Genomic DNA, 14850 nt, shown 5'->3' on the forward strand with positions numbered 1-14850 from the left:
TCCTTATATCGAAGCCCATGAACCTCCATTACATCTTCACAGAAAAACATTACTTCTGCTTTTTGGTGCAAAAATCTGCAGTCTTCCCTCTCACCCTAGTTGGAGATGTCAATACAAAACCAAATGGGAGTCATTTTACAGGAGTAAACTAGATGAAAACTGACCTGCACCACTTAGATTTAAGGAACTGATTCAATCATGGAATATAGAAATCAGTAATATTAGTAAATTAGTAAATTAATAAGAGGAGTTTACCTCAATATACAATATTGAGGTAAACTCCTCAATATTACAGCTCTGATTCATACTATCTAAGAAATCAGTAATATATTTCAGGACATAACACAACCAGGGTGTTAATACAGGGATATATTAATTAATATAGGGATATATTTAAATACAAATAGTAGGATTAATACACTGTTATTTGCAGATGATCAAGTAATAATTCAAGATAGCGAAGATAATTTACAAAGAGCAGTATTTAAATTAAACCAAATAACAGAAGAATATAAAGTTAAAATATCAACAATGAAAACTAGAACAATGGCTTTTAACAGGAAAAATACAGTGAGAACAAAAATAGTTAGACAATAAAATATTTTAAAGACATTTTAAATATCTAGGATGTGATATAACATATGATGTCAAAGAAGATATGAACCAGAAATTGCCAAAATTTCAAAATATATGTGGAACAATAAAAATAACTCTGGCTAAAAAAACAAGGAAAGAAACACAATTTAAATTTTACAAAGTAATGGCAATACCAACACTTCTTTATAGTTCTGAAACATGGATACTGAAACAAAGAGACATTAATAGAATACAAGCTGCAGAAATGAAATTTTTAAGATATGTTAAAGGATGTACAAAATTAGATAAAATACCAAACATAAATATTTACTTAATTAATGGAAAAATTATAGAATATAGACAAAGGTGGAAAGAACATGTAGAAAGAATGGAAGATAATAGATTCCCTAAATTAGCTTATACATATAGAGCAAAAGGAAAAAGAGACAGAGGAAGACCAAAGAAAAGATGGGCAGACCTCTTCGAGATTGGAACAGGTTAGTTAGTTAGTTAGTTATTTGGTTTTTAGGAGCATTAGCAACTAAGGCCATATTGCTCTGGGATATGCGGTGGTCATTTCCCTGACCTTTCCGCATCCTCTGTATTTGGTGGTGACGGGCTCGAACCCCGGTCTAATCAAGAAGCGTGTGCTACGCACTGCTGCTCCTTCCCACCTGGCTACGGAGGCGCCGTTGGAACAGGTGGATTGCCTAATACATGAAGGAAGATAAGATAAGAACACCACCAGATCCACCCTGGACAAATATCTGTGCAATATATGATAACTATTTTCAGTGCAGGGAAAGAACACCTTATCTCCCCCATGCAGTTACATGCAGCTTGCTCTTTCTCATCCACAGGTCTGTGAAATCTATACAGATGGATCAAACCTGAGACCCAAGTAGGTGCTGCGGTACTATTCCCATCATTCACCACTTCTGTCTCATTACCAGTAGAATGCAGTATCTTCACTGCTGAGCTTTATGATATAAACTTAACTCTGGATCATATTATTGAACATCTAATTCCATTTGCTTTAATATACACTGACTCACTTAGTGCTGTCTCTACTATAAATACCAACTCCTCTCACCCTGTAATAAAGCAAATCCATTCTAAATTACTTGCATGTAATGAGTCAAACCAAACTGTGACATTCGGCTGGATCCCAGGGCATTCTGGGATAAATAAAAAAGCAGATTTGCAGCCAAACAACCACATACTTATTTTTAACAGACTTGTTAAGTTCCATATACCAATTTCAAACCAGTCATCCATAAAGCATGTTACAATAGCTGGGCAATAATCTGGCAAGGTTATCCAGGAAACAAACTTTACCGAATAAAACCTGATCCAAAGCTGTGACTCTCCATCTTCCGGAAAAGCAGATGAGAAGTAACTCTAGGAAGGCTAAGAATTGGGCACACCTCTATCACCTCGCACACCTCTATCTAACAACGAATGACAGCACTCCTCAATGCACATCATGTCATGTGCAACTGACTATTCATCATTTATTAATGGACTGTCCTCGCCTTCTCAGTATCTGCTCAAACAACTTTAAATCATGTGCTAATGCACAGTCATCACTAATATTATTGCAGATTCTTGGAGATGACCCTAATAAGAAAGAACTGTTTACTTTCCTATAAACATAGGAATATACCATAAAATATAACAGGTATTACAATAAAGTTAGTATTTCCTATTAACCATTAGAAAGACATAATATGGCCCTAGCAGTCTGTGTTGTTAAATCCCAACACAACAACATATAGACAGGTTGCTAGGATAGCTCGTTGGGTTTTGTCAGTGATATACAGGAATTTTGCTAGCAGGGATAAGGAGGTGATTATCCCTTTGTATAAGGCAATGGTCAGCCCACAACTTGAGTACTGGAAGCCTCGTTTTAGGAAGGATGTAAAGCTGCTTGAATGGGTAAAGAGAAGGGCAATGAGATTGGTGAGGGGAATGAAGGGGAGCTCTTACTAGGAAAGGCTACAGTTCTGAAAATTGCAGATGCCTGCGTGATGATCTGATTGAGATGTTTAAGGCTTTGAATGGTTTGAGCAAGCTCAGTGCTGATGGAATTCTTCCTCCTTCTGAGGATTACACACTTGAGGGGGCATAAATTCAAATTGAGGAAAGACAATTGCAGAATAGATATGTGGAAATTTGCCTTTAACCAGTGAGTAGTTGATTACCGGAACAAACTTCCATCTGTCCTTGTGGAAGTTGATAGCTTATATAAATTCAAGGAAAAACTAGATAAACTTTTTGAGGGAATGGATGGGTGAAATGGGAAGGGTTTTTTTTTTTTTTTTTTTTTTGGCTGATGCTGTATAAGCTTGCTTTCTTATCCTATGCAACTACTAATGCTAGTTTGTGCCTTATGTTAATTTACAATCATCTCATGTATTTTTTAACACAATCGTCCTGTGCAGTATTTAGAACACTTCATAGTTCTTCAGGTTTTGGACTTCTGCATAGCTGTTGTTTATTAACAGCTGGCTATCCTCTTCTGTTTTATCCTCACCCCCCCACCCTAACACTTAAGTATTTAGTGCCAGTTTTTTTCTCTCACTGATGGATTAGATGGAATGACCATGTTCATCAGACCATCCTGCACTTAGATGGTAACTATGATATTAATGAATATAATTCTACTCTCAACTTCTATTCACTTGCAGCCAAAGTTAGAATATCTGGATTTTCTGCATTTTCTCAAGGTATGTTCACAATAAAAATTTGAGCAATTGTACGTGTTGACAAGCCACATCACTGCATTTTCTTAATTTATTTTTTAATTATTTTGTTGAAGTGGTAAGGTAGCAAGCATCCTTTATCTTGACCATCCTCTATATTATATTATAATAATTATTATACAATAAAATTTTATTGTATGTTTTCTCTTAAGAATGGTTTCTTGGTAACAAATTTTATAGGCAGACATTCAGGCTCTCCACACACAAAAAGGAAAAAGAGAATCACAACAAGAAGCAGAATTATCAATGCTGCGAAAACAGCTGGAGGAAAAGCAGCGTTCTTTGGAGGACTTAGAGAAAAAACTAAAGAAAAGAAAAGAACGACTAGACCAGATGGAGTCCCAACTGAAGCAGGTTAAAAGGCAAATTTTTGTTATATTTCCTGTGTTTAATTTTGATTTATCACAGAATATATTTTTAGTGACTAATACTTTAAATTCCAGTCAATTACAAAAAAAAAATTAACTTACTTTAACACTACATGATACCACAACAGCCTGATTTTTACTCTGAAGGATCCATGGCATCCAACTCAGTGGCTTGCTGGCAAAAAAAAGAAAAACAATTCTCCCTCCATGTTTGAGTTGCACCAGGTAGACATGGTATACATAGATCTTTCAGGGCATTTTATACATTCATTCTAAATTGCTTCTTGAATTCCAAGTTATATGACATACAGTTTCTCTTACTAAATCAGTTATTTTGCTATAACAAAACCTGAATATGTTACAAAATAACACTGTTTCCAGACTGATTACACTAAATACTAGTGCACTGCAGGGACATTCCCATGATCCTTTGTTTTTTGATGTATATATTAATGCTTTATCTCACGTGCTTCCGTCTACCAATGCAAATTTCCAGCTTAAGTTAATATTAACAGTGTTTGATAACAGGAAAGAGTCAACAATTCCAAAAAGTGTGTGTGTGTGTGTGTGTGCGCGCGCGCGCGCATGTCTGTGCGTGCGTGCGCATGTCTGTGCGTGCGTGTGTGCGTGCGCATACACAGTGTTTTTGGAATTGTTTTTGAAAGGTTCTGTCAAAATTTGGGATTGGGTTTTCACTGAACATAGAGATAAAAAAAAAAAAAAGGGGGAAAGTTTCTGGACCTATGTCCAGAAACTTTCCCCTCCAAGTTAGCCTGTTTTCCCTTTTTCATAAAGTGAAATTAAGTACTCCTGTCAATAAGTAAAATAAGTATATTGAATCATTTTCATAGCTGACATCACTGTACATCATGCAAATTTTGGAACAAATTCATCTACTGCAGGATGTGACAACCATTCTTAATGTGGGTCATTAGTTATGTTTATCAGTTGCCCTAAAGTTACCTGTAAGTTAAGTTAATCAATATTCCTGTTGTTATTTTCAGTCTCTGCACCTTTTTTTTTTTACTTTGACCATGAATAATACTGAACAACATTGGAAAAATTTTTTGCAATAGAAATATGGTGGGCTTAGCATATTTTTAATGTTTCAATTTGAATATGCAGGGATAATATTTTAGTTTTTGTGAATTTAAATTTTGGTCTAACTGTTCTTGTTAGTTGGACTATCGATTTAGAAGTTCTCGAATAAGGAGTTTTCTGGATCTTAGTTGAGTGGTCAGCATCTGACAGTTTTTAGACTGTTCTACCCTAACTCTTACCTGCTGCCCATATGTCAGATGGATATGGATATATAAAGCAAATCTCCCAGACAAGTAGGTCAGTCAGAAGTGTAAGTGTGTGAGTTAATGTTGTTACGTAGTAGTAGTGGCATGTGATGCAAGAAAGCAAGTGTATGAGCTTATGCAGCATCAGCCAAAAAAAAAACACACCATTCCCACCAAATGCTTGTCCAGCTCCTCCTTAAATTTATTTAACCTATCAACTTCCACAACGACAGATGGAAGTTTGTTCCAGCAATTAACCATCTGCTGACTAAAGGCAAATTTCCGCACATCTGTTCTACATCTGTCTTTTCTTAATTTGAATTTATGCCCCCTTAGGTTCGTAATCTGAACAAGTGGAAGGGTCCCATCAGAATTTAGCATGCTCAACCCATTCAAGGCCTTATACACTTCAATCAGATCACCGCACAGGTGCCTAGTCTCCAGCCACTGTAATTTGCAGAACTTAAGCCTCTCTTGGTAAGAGGATCCCTTCTTTCCCCTCACCAATCTTGTTGCCCTTCTCTGTACACGATCAAGCAAATCTACATCCTTCCTAAAATGAGGCCTACAGACCTGTATGCAGTACTCAAGGCATGGCCTGACCATTGCCTTATACAGAGGGACAATCACCTTTTCCCTGCTAGCAAAATTCCTATATATCATTGACAAAACCCCATGACCTGCCCTGGCAGCCTGTCTGCATTGCTCAGAAAACTTCATATCTGACTGCACAATTACTCCCAGGTCTTTTCCAGTTTCTACCACCTTAAGTGTAGTACCACACAGTTGGTATGTTTCTCTGGGGTTACTTTTACCCATATGCAGTACTTTGCATTTGTTAAGGTTAAACTTCAGTTGCCACTTCTTAGCCCATCTGCCCATACTTTCTATATCCTTTTGCAGTAGCACACTGCCATTACTGTCATTAACAACCCTGCCAACCTTTGTATCATCTGCAAACTTTGACACTAAGCCTGATATACCTTCATTAATATCATTGATAAATATACAAAACAACAATGGACCCAACACCGAACCCTGTGGGACTCCACTAATAACATTAGTCCACGAAGAGCAGCACCCATTGATTACCACCCTCTGTCTTCTCCCACTCAACCATCCTTTTATCCATTGTAGCAACTTACCCTTAATACCATTCTGCTCCAATTTGTACAAGTCTGCCATGTGCGCACAACAGTGTCAAAAGTTTCCTGAAATCCAAATATATGATATCAAAATTATTTTTTGCATCCAGTTCCTTTCTAACCACATCATAATATCCTATCGAATTTGTCAGACAAGACTTTCCCTTAACAAACTCATGCTGTGTCTGAATTATTGTTGCAGTCTTGTCTAGATGATCCTGCAATGCATCTTTAACCAGTGACTCCATTATTTTACCCAGAACAGAAGTTAAACTAACTGGTCTGTAATTACTTGTGTCACCCTTCGATCCCCTTTGTGAATTGGGGATACATTTGCACATCTCCAGTCCGTGGGGGCCTCTCTTGAGTCCAAGGATGCTCTCATAATTATGGCTAAGGGTTTGCTTAGTTGCTTTGCCGCCTCCTTTAATATAACTGGATAGATCCTATCTACCCCAGGTGCCTTTCTTACGTTTAACTTCAACAATTTCTCCTCCACTTTGCTCTCAGTTATTACAAAATCATTAAGCACCCTGCTACAATTTGATAACCTTCTGTCATTTTCAAATCTTAATAACGCCTCATGTGTGAATGTAGATGCAAAATACTCATTCAGTTTGTTTGCTATCTGAGCAGGATCATCAACAGTCGAACCATTGATATCAAGTGGACCAATCAGATTCATCCCCTTCCTTTTAGAGTTTATATAAGTAAAAAAATCCTTGCTGTTTTTCTTAGCATCCTTTGCCAATGATTTCTTGTAATCTGCCTTCGCCTGCCTAACCTCCTTTGTGACCTGATTACAGACTATCTTATATCTGCCACAGGCTTCGGAGTTGCTTGATAATTTATATGCATCCCGTGCATTTTTATTCTCTGTCATGAGTCTCATTAGTTCATTTGATAATCATTTAGGCCTAAACCTTGAACAATATTTCTTAATAGGTATGAAACTTTTAGTAGCTTAAACGATTAATTCCTTGAATGCTTCCCACTTAGAATTTACTATTGGTAACATCGTCAGTTGATCCCACTGTACAGAATTTAAAAACTGTCTGAGACCACTGTACTCACCTTTACGGAAAGAAAAACCCTTTCCTTTACCCCTGATGGTAATTATATCTTTAAGTAAATCCCACATCAGTACACTGTGATCACTGCCACCTAGTGGTTCCTTTATCTGCAAATTCTTAATACACGAATGATCACTGCTCATAACCAGATCAAGAGTATTACCCTCTCTGGTTGCCTCTCGAACATGCTGCTGCAGAAAACAGTTGTCCAATAAATCCACAAAAGTCTTACTAGTGTGTGAGTGACCAACCCTCTAGTTCCAGTCAATATCTGGGAAGTTAAAATCCCTCATTATAAGACATTCTGATTTACTAGCCCACTCTATTTCTCTGTACAATTGTTCATTGTACTCATTCGAGTCATTAGGCCTATAACACACTCCTACTCTTATTTTTGCTTTCGCAGTGCTTATTTCACACCAAACTGACTCAACAGTGCACTGTTCATCTGTATCAACTGGATGCACTTCTTTTGATTTTATGTTTTTCTTAATTAACAGCATGACACCTCTTCCCTTCCTATCCTGTCTATCCTTTCTGTACACATTGTACTCCCCAAATTCCAATTCTCCTTTTAAAATGTCACTTTTGTTATGAGTGCAGTGATTGCACAATTAATTCTCACAACAGACATGCTTAATGTTCATATGCTTTTTTAATAGGGGTATTATAGAATGTCTGTGAGAATCTGTAATGTTCATATTTATTAATGCATTATTATTTTTTAATGTCCATTTATTTTGGCTGCAAATTTAGTGATCAGAATAAGAATTAGGCCCCTCCTCATATATGCTGCACTAATTGTGCAGCATATATGAGGAAACGGAAGTTTGGAAATCCTTCGAGAAAGTTTGAACATTTTTTGACAACACCAGGACAGAGAACTATAAATTGATTGAGAATTTATTACAAACCTGCCAAAACCGTGGTCGCAATGTTTCTCTAACAACATTCCCCATTTAGATTTTTTTTTTTTTTTTTTCCCAGATAAACTTGGGCATGTTAGTAATGAACACGGTGAACATTTTCATCCAGAAATACCTTGGAAAAACATTTACAAGGAAGGTAGAAGCCTAGTGCATTAGCAGACTATTGCTTTGACATTGATCAGAGAGGCTCCTGATCATTACAAAAGATAAAGCAAACAAAAAAAAATACAAAAATACTATTTTTATGCCATTTATTGTAATACTTGTTTAAAATTTCATTAAAAATTTCAGTAAGCATAACCTCCATTCTTCTCTAAATCATGAGCTGTACCATATTTTGGTATAAAAAATTAAAAGGCTTAAAATATGTTGTTCATTGTAAGTGGTACTCTAATACTGAAATAGCAGACATTCATTGCATTTATAATGAATGTATGGGAAGTGAAGCTCATCATCCCTACTGGGAAACTTTTCTGCCATAATAATGTCCAGCCAAGTATACTTTTGCAGCTGTCCATTGGTATCTTTGAGAAATAGGATCCTTTTTATCTGTTACCAGTGACTGGGGAAGAACCAGAACTATTCAAACACCTGCTTTAGAGAAACAGGACATGATCAAGGAAGATCCTAGAATTAGCATGAAAAATGTAGCAATGGTGTTAGTTGTTACACATTAAAGTGTATGGAAAATTCTTTACAAACAGCAACTAGTGCAGGGCCTCTCACAAGGTGATTTTCATCCATGAATTGTGCTTTTTCGATGGCTTCAGCAGCAGAATATTGAACCTTTTCTCCATTTCCTAATTTTCATGGATAAATCACAATTTACAAGAGATAACATTATCAATTTTTGCAAAAATCACCAATGAGCATGGGAAAAGCATTGTGTTATCACCCAGTCAGCATCAGCAGTGGTTTCATTGGAACATTTGGGCTGGTACTGGTGAATATATAATAAATTACAGACATTTCATGGAGGAGGAACCACCTGTATTGCTGAAAGAAGTTCTATTCCAGTTATCTCTGGTATTTTATTTTTAAATACCAGAGATAACTGGAATGCACAAATTGCTATTGCCTCAACTTGGACAGCAATAGCTAACCCGAAATAACTCTAATACTGAAATAGCAGACATTCATTGCATTTATAATGAATGTATGGGAAGTGAAGCTCATCACAACAGAAAAACACAGCAGCACTTTACCAGGCCACAAGGAAGACAGACAAGTGGCATACTCTGCTCAAACTAAGTGAGGGGTCCCCCCCCTGCCCAGACAGCACAAACAAAGCTAGAAAGATGGGCAAAGGAAGCACTCCATAGTAGACACTACAATGACCTCCATCAAAACCACATAGATAAAATTGCTTCCAATGCATGGCTCATGAGTGGGATGATCTCCCCCGATACTGAAGGGTTCATGCTTGCCATCCAAGACCAGGTAATCAACACCAGAAACTACAGAAAATACATCTCCAAGGAGCCTGGAGTGTCAGATGACACATGTTAACGATGCCACCTGGCCTCAGAAACGATCCAACACACTGCAGGATGCAAGGTGATCACCCATACTGAGTAAATTCGTAGACACAACCAAATAGCCAGGATAATACATCAGAAGTTAGCAAAGAAATACCAGTTGATCAAGTGTATCATATTACAAGTATGAACCCCAAGCAGTACTAGACCCCAACCCACAAGCTGTACTGGAACCATGCCATAATAAATGATAAGACAATCCCACACAACAAACTGGACACAACCCTTGTTGACAAGGAGGAAAAGGCTACCTATCTGATTGACATAGCAGTGCCCATCACCGGCAACCTCTAGAAAACCCATGAGGAAAATATCAGGAAGTACACAAACCTAAGACAGGAAATCAAAGAGATGTGGCATATGAAACAAGTAACGGCCATCCTGATCATGGTGCCAAAGACGCTACATAACAGCCTAGCAGCAATAGGTCTCCCAGAGAACACCTACAAGGAACTCCAGAAAGTCACAACCCTGAACACCTGTAGGATAGTCCGAGAGCTCCTCCACCAACAGTAACACCAGACATAACCAACTCCACCAACAGTAACACCAGATATTGTTCAAGGTTTAGGCCAAAATGGATGTCAGATGAACTAATGAGGCATATGGCAGAGAAGAAAAATGCATGGGATACTTACAAATTAACACATGACACAGAAGCCTATGATAGATACAAGTTGATATGCAACCAAGTTACAAAGGAGGTTAGGCAGGCGAAGGCAGATTACGAGAAGTCCTTGGCAAGGGATGCAAAGAAAAACAGCAAAGAGTTCTTTACTTATGTAAACTCTAGAAGGAAGGGGATGAATCAGATTGGTCCACTTGATATTGATGGGTCAACTGTTGATGATCCTGCTCAGGTAGCTAACAAACTAAATGAATATTTTGCATCGACATTCACACATGAGGAGTTATTCAGCGAGGGGAATGCCAGAGGTGTATTCAACTCTAGCAGTAAGTTACAGAATCTTGAAATAACTGGGAGTAAAGTGGAGGAGAAACTGTTGAAGATAAACACAAGAAAGGCACCCGGGGTGGATGGGATCTATCCAGTTATATTAAAGGAGGCAGCAAAGGAAGTAAGCAAACCCTTAGCCATAATTATGAGAGCTTCCTTGGACTCAGGGGAGGTACCCATAGACTGGAAATGTGCAAATGTGACCCCAATTCACAAAGGAGGATCAAAGGCTGACACAAGTAATTATAGACCTGTGAGCTTAACTTCTGTTCCAGGAAAATTAATGGAGGCACTGGTTAAAGAAGCACTGCAGGATCATTTAGACAAGACTTCAGTTATAGCTCAGACACAGCATGGTTTTGTTAAGGGGAAGTCTTGCCTGACCAACTTGATTGGATACTATGATGCAGTCACAAAAGAGCTGGATGCAGGGAATAACTTTGATATTATATACTTGGATCTTAGAAAGGCTTTTGATACTGTTGTACATGGAAGACTGCTACACAAATTGGAGCAGTGTGACATTGGAGGCAAATTACTGCTATGGATAAAGGGGTGGTTGAGGGGGAGAAGACAGAGAGTGGTAATCAATGGACACTGCTCATCGTGGACTGATGTTATTAGTGGAGTCCCTCAGGGCTCAGTGTTGGGTCCATTATTGTTTTCTGTATTTATAAATGATATTGATGATGGTATATCGGGATTAATGTCCAAGTTTGCAGACGATACAAAGGTTGGCAGGGTTGTCAAGGACACTACTGACACTATGCTGCTGCAACAGGATCTGGAAAGGTTGAGCAGATGGGCTGAGAGGTGGCAAATGAAGTTTAACATTGACAAATGTAAAGTACTACACATGGGAAACAGCAACCCCAGAGCAACGTATCAACTCTGTGGTACAACACTGACAGTGGTAGAGAATGAAAGGGACTTGGGGGTGGTTGTGCAGGCAGATATGAAGTTCTCTGAGCAGTGCAGACGGGCTGCAAGAGTAGCTCATGGAGTATTGTCAATGATATACAGGAATTTTTCCAGCAGGGATAAGGAGGTGATTATTCCATTGTATAAGGCGATGGTCAGGCCACACCTAGAGTACTGTATACAGGTCTGGAGGCCTCATTTCAAGAAGGATGTAGAGCTGCTGGAACGAGTACAGAGAAGGGCAACAAGATTAGTGAATGGAACAAAGGGGTGCTCTTACGAAGAACGGCTTAAGTTTTGCAAATTACAGTGTCTGGAGACTAGGCACCAGCGAGGTGATCTGATAGAGGTGTATAAAGCCTTGAATGGTTTAAGCATGCTCAATGCTGATGGGATTCTTCCTCTAGCTCAGAATAATCACCTGAGAGGGCATAAATTCAAATTGAGGAAAGACAGATGTAGGATAGACGTGCGGAAATTTGCCTTTAGCCAGCGGGTGGTTGGTTGGTGGAACAGACTTCCATCCCTTGTGGTGGAGGTTGATAGCCTAAATAAGTTTAAGGCTCAGCTGGACAGGTATTTTGAACGAACGGAGGGGTGAAGTGGAAGTGGTTTTTTTTTTTTTTTTTTTTTTTTTTGGCTGATGCTGCATAAGCTTGCTTTCTTGCATCAAATGCCTCTACTAATGCTAATGCTAATGCTAATAACAATCACACTGTGTACTTGGTAGCAATACCGGTCACGTTGTGGAGCCCCAATTAGGGAGAAATAATATAAGAGCAATGATGATGATAATAATAATAACATTGTATTTTTTATAATAATAATTATTATTCAGGTTACACCAGTTGTAGAAGAGTTACAGGTAGTGGGAAGAGTTATGCTCATGCAAATTGATGCTCCATATTTTGTTAATGAAACTTATGGTTATGTTCATGCAAGTTGATGCTCCATATTTTGTTAATGAAACTTTTCTAATTAAGTTAGTTTCATATTACTTTCAATGCACAGAGTCTTTATATTCACCAGACTTAGTACCAATAGATTTCTGATTATGGGGACATCAGTACCTGACAACCAAAATTTTATATAGGGATCCTCATAATGGTACCAGCACTGAAAACAATTAAAATGGTAAATTCTTTCTTTAGCTGTTTGATTGGTGATAAACTATATGCAGTTTGTTGACATTAGTAGTGGAAACGATGCTATGAATCAACTTTATATGGCATCAAAAAAAAAAAATAAAAAATAAAAATTTGTCTACTTATTCCTTAAATTTATTTCAAACTACTCACTTCCAACACACCAGATGATAGTTGATTCAAACAGTATCTATCCAATCCTTCCTTAATTTAAATTTATACCCCTTACATGTGTTTTCTGAGAGCAAGGGTAAGGGTGCCATTATCATTTAGCTTACTCAGTCCATTCATAGCCTTAGATATCTCAATTGGATCTCCTCATGGGTGCCTAGTTTCCAGACACTGCAATTTTCAGAACTCAAGTCTCTTGTCAATTGTATCCTTTTTTTTAGCCTCACTAATCTCATTGCTGTTCTCTGCATCCACTCAAACAGATCAAACATCCTTCCTAAAATAAGGCTTCCAGACCTGTATGCAGTCCTCAAAGAGCATCCTTGCTCTCACTCTCTTTCTGAGAGCAAGAACAAGCATACCATTGAGCTTACTCAATCCGTTCAAGACAGAACTAGACAAACATTTGGAGCGAGTAAATGGGTGAAATGAGAAGGGTTTTTTTTTTTTTTTTTTTTTTGGCTGATGCTGTATAAGCTTGCTTTCTTGTTGCATCACATGCCTTTACTAATGCTAATAGCCTTAAAATACCTCAATTTCTTGGTAAGACCACTTCCCTTCACTTATCCCATTGCTCTTTGCACCCATTCCAGCAGATCTCCATCCTTCCTAAGATGGGGGCCTCCAGACCTGTATGAGTACTCAAGGTGTGGACTAACCATTGTCTTGTACAATGGGATAATCACCTCATTATCCCTGCTAATTCATGTGTGATGCACAATTACTCCCAGGTCTTTTTTCATTCTCTACTACCTTGCATTTTGTACTACACAGTTGTTATGCTATTCTGAGAAAACTGCTACCCATATGTTGTAACTTGCATTTTTGAATGTTAAACTTCAATTGGCATGTCTCAGCTCATCTGCCTAATTTTAAAAGATCCTGTTCTTGTAACATACCCTGATTACTGTGATTAACCACCTTGCCAACTTTTGTGTCACCTACAAACTACAAACTTAATAAATTACAATGCCATTAATAATTATTGAAAACAACAATGAGCCCAACACTGAACTGTGGGTTCTCCACTAGTAACATTAGTTCACAAAGAGTACTGTGTACAATACTCTTTCAGAAATCTAAATATATAATGTCAAAATTTAATTTTTGAATCCTGCTCTTTGTTATGAACATCATAGTATCCAGTTGGAATTGTCAGCCAAGATTACTGCATAACAAATCCATGCTGTGATTGCCATATACTTGCATTTCTTTCTAGATAATCCCACATTACTTCATTTAACCAATGACTCCATCCATTATTTTCTCTCAAAGAACAGAAGCCAAGCTTGCAGGTCTGTAATCACTCACTTCACTCTTTGATCCTCTTTGAAATTTCAGAGGCATTCACACATCTGTATTCAATGGGGAACTACCCCTAAATCCAAGAATGCCATCATCAACATGGCTAAAAAGTTTGATTTCCTCTTTTTCTGCCTCTCTTAATATAATGACATTAATGATAGTGATATCAAATTAATAATGAAAATTTTCTGACTGGCATATTTTATATCCACTTGTTTGTACATCCTAATAATGGTCATCTGCACTTCATGTCATAAACTCTAACATTGTTGTTCAATCTAATGTTAGATATCTTGAGTACTTCTCTAATATAGGAATATTCAATGTTTTTAACTACTTTAGCAAGTTCTTGAACAGCAGAGTACCAGATAAAAAACCCTTTTTGCAGTGTGTTATAGATACATTTAATGATCAAATCAAATTAATGTTGAAAGCTTTCCATATTTTTTTGTATCAGTTTGTATGTACTAATAATAGCCATCTTGCATATCATGACACCAACTCTAACCAATCAGTTCCATAAATTTAATGTTAGATATCTCAAATACAGGATGGTAATCTCCATGAGATTTCAGCTATTTTTATTTTCCAATTCTTTCCATCACCAATACACAAATAAATAAATTTCCATTTTTACTCTGTATGACCAGGACCAGAGGAGTTAACTTCA

General features: G+C 37.5%; 1 protein-coding gene across 1 annotated transcript in view; it reads left to right on the top strand.

Annotated features, from left to right (window-relative positions):
- Nucleotides 1–14850, top strand: part of brp (ELKS/RAB6-interacting/CAST family member bruchpilot) — a 461964-nt gene that overhangs the window by 434259 nt on the left and 12855 nt on the right. The window contains exon 8 of the mRNA XM_090387273.1: nucleotides 3522–3695. Coding sequence (XP_090243399.1) covers nucleotides 3522–3695 — 174 coding nt within the window. The remainder of the gene's footprint in view (nucleotides 1–3521; nucleotides 3696–14850) is intronic.

This window comes from Mastigoproctus giganteus, chromosome 13, assembly GCF_048544385.1.
Source record: "Mastigoproctus giganteus isolate SK-2022 chromosome 13, ASM4854438v1, whole genome shotgun sequence".
Classification (NCBI taxonomy): Eukaryota; Metazoa; Arthropoda; class Arachnida; order Uropygi; family Thelyphonidae; genus Mastigoproctus; species Mastigoproctus giganteus.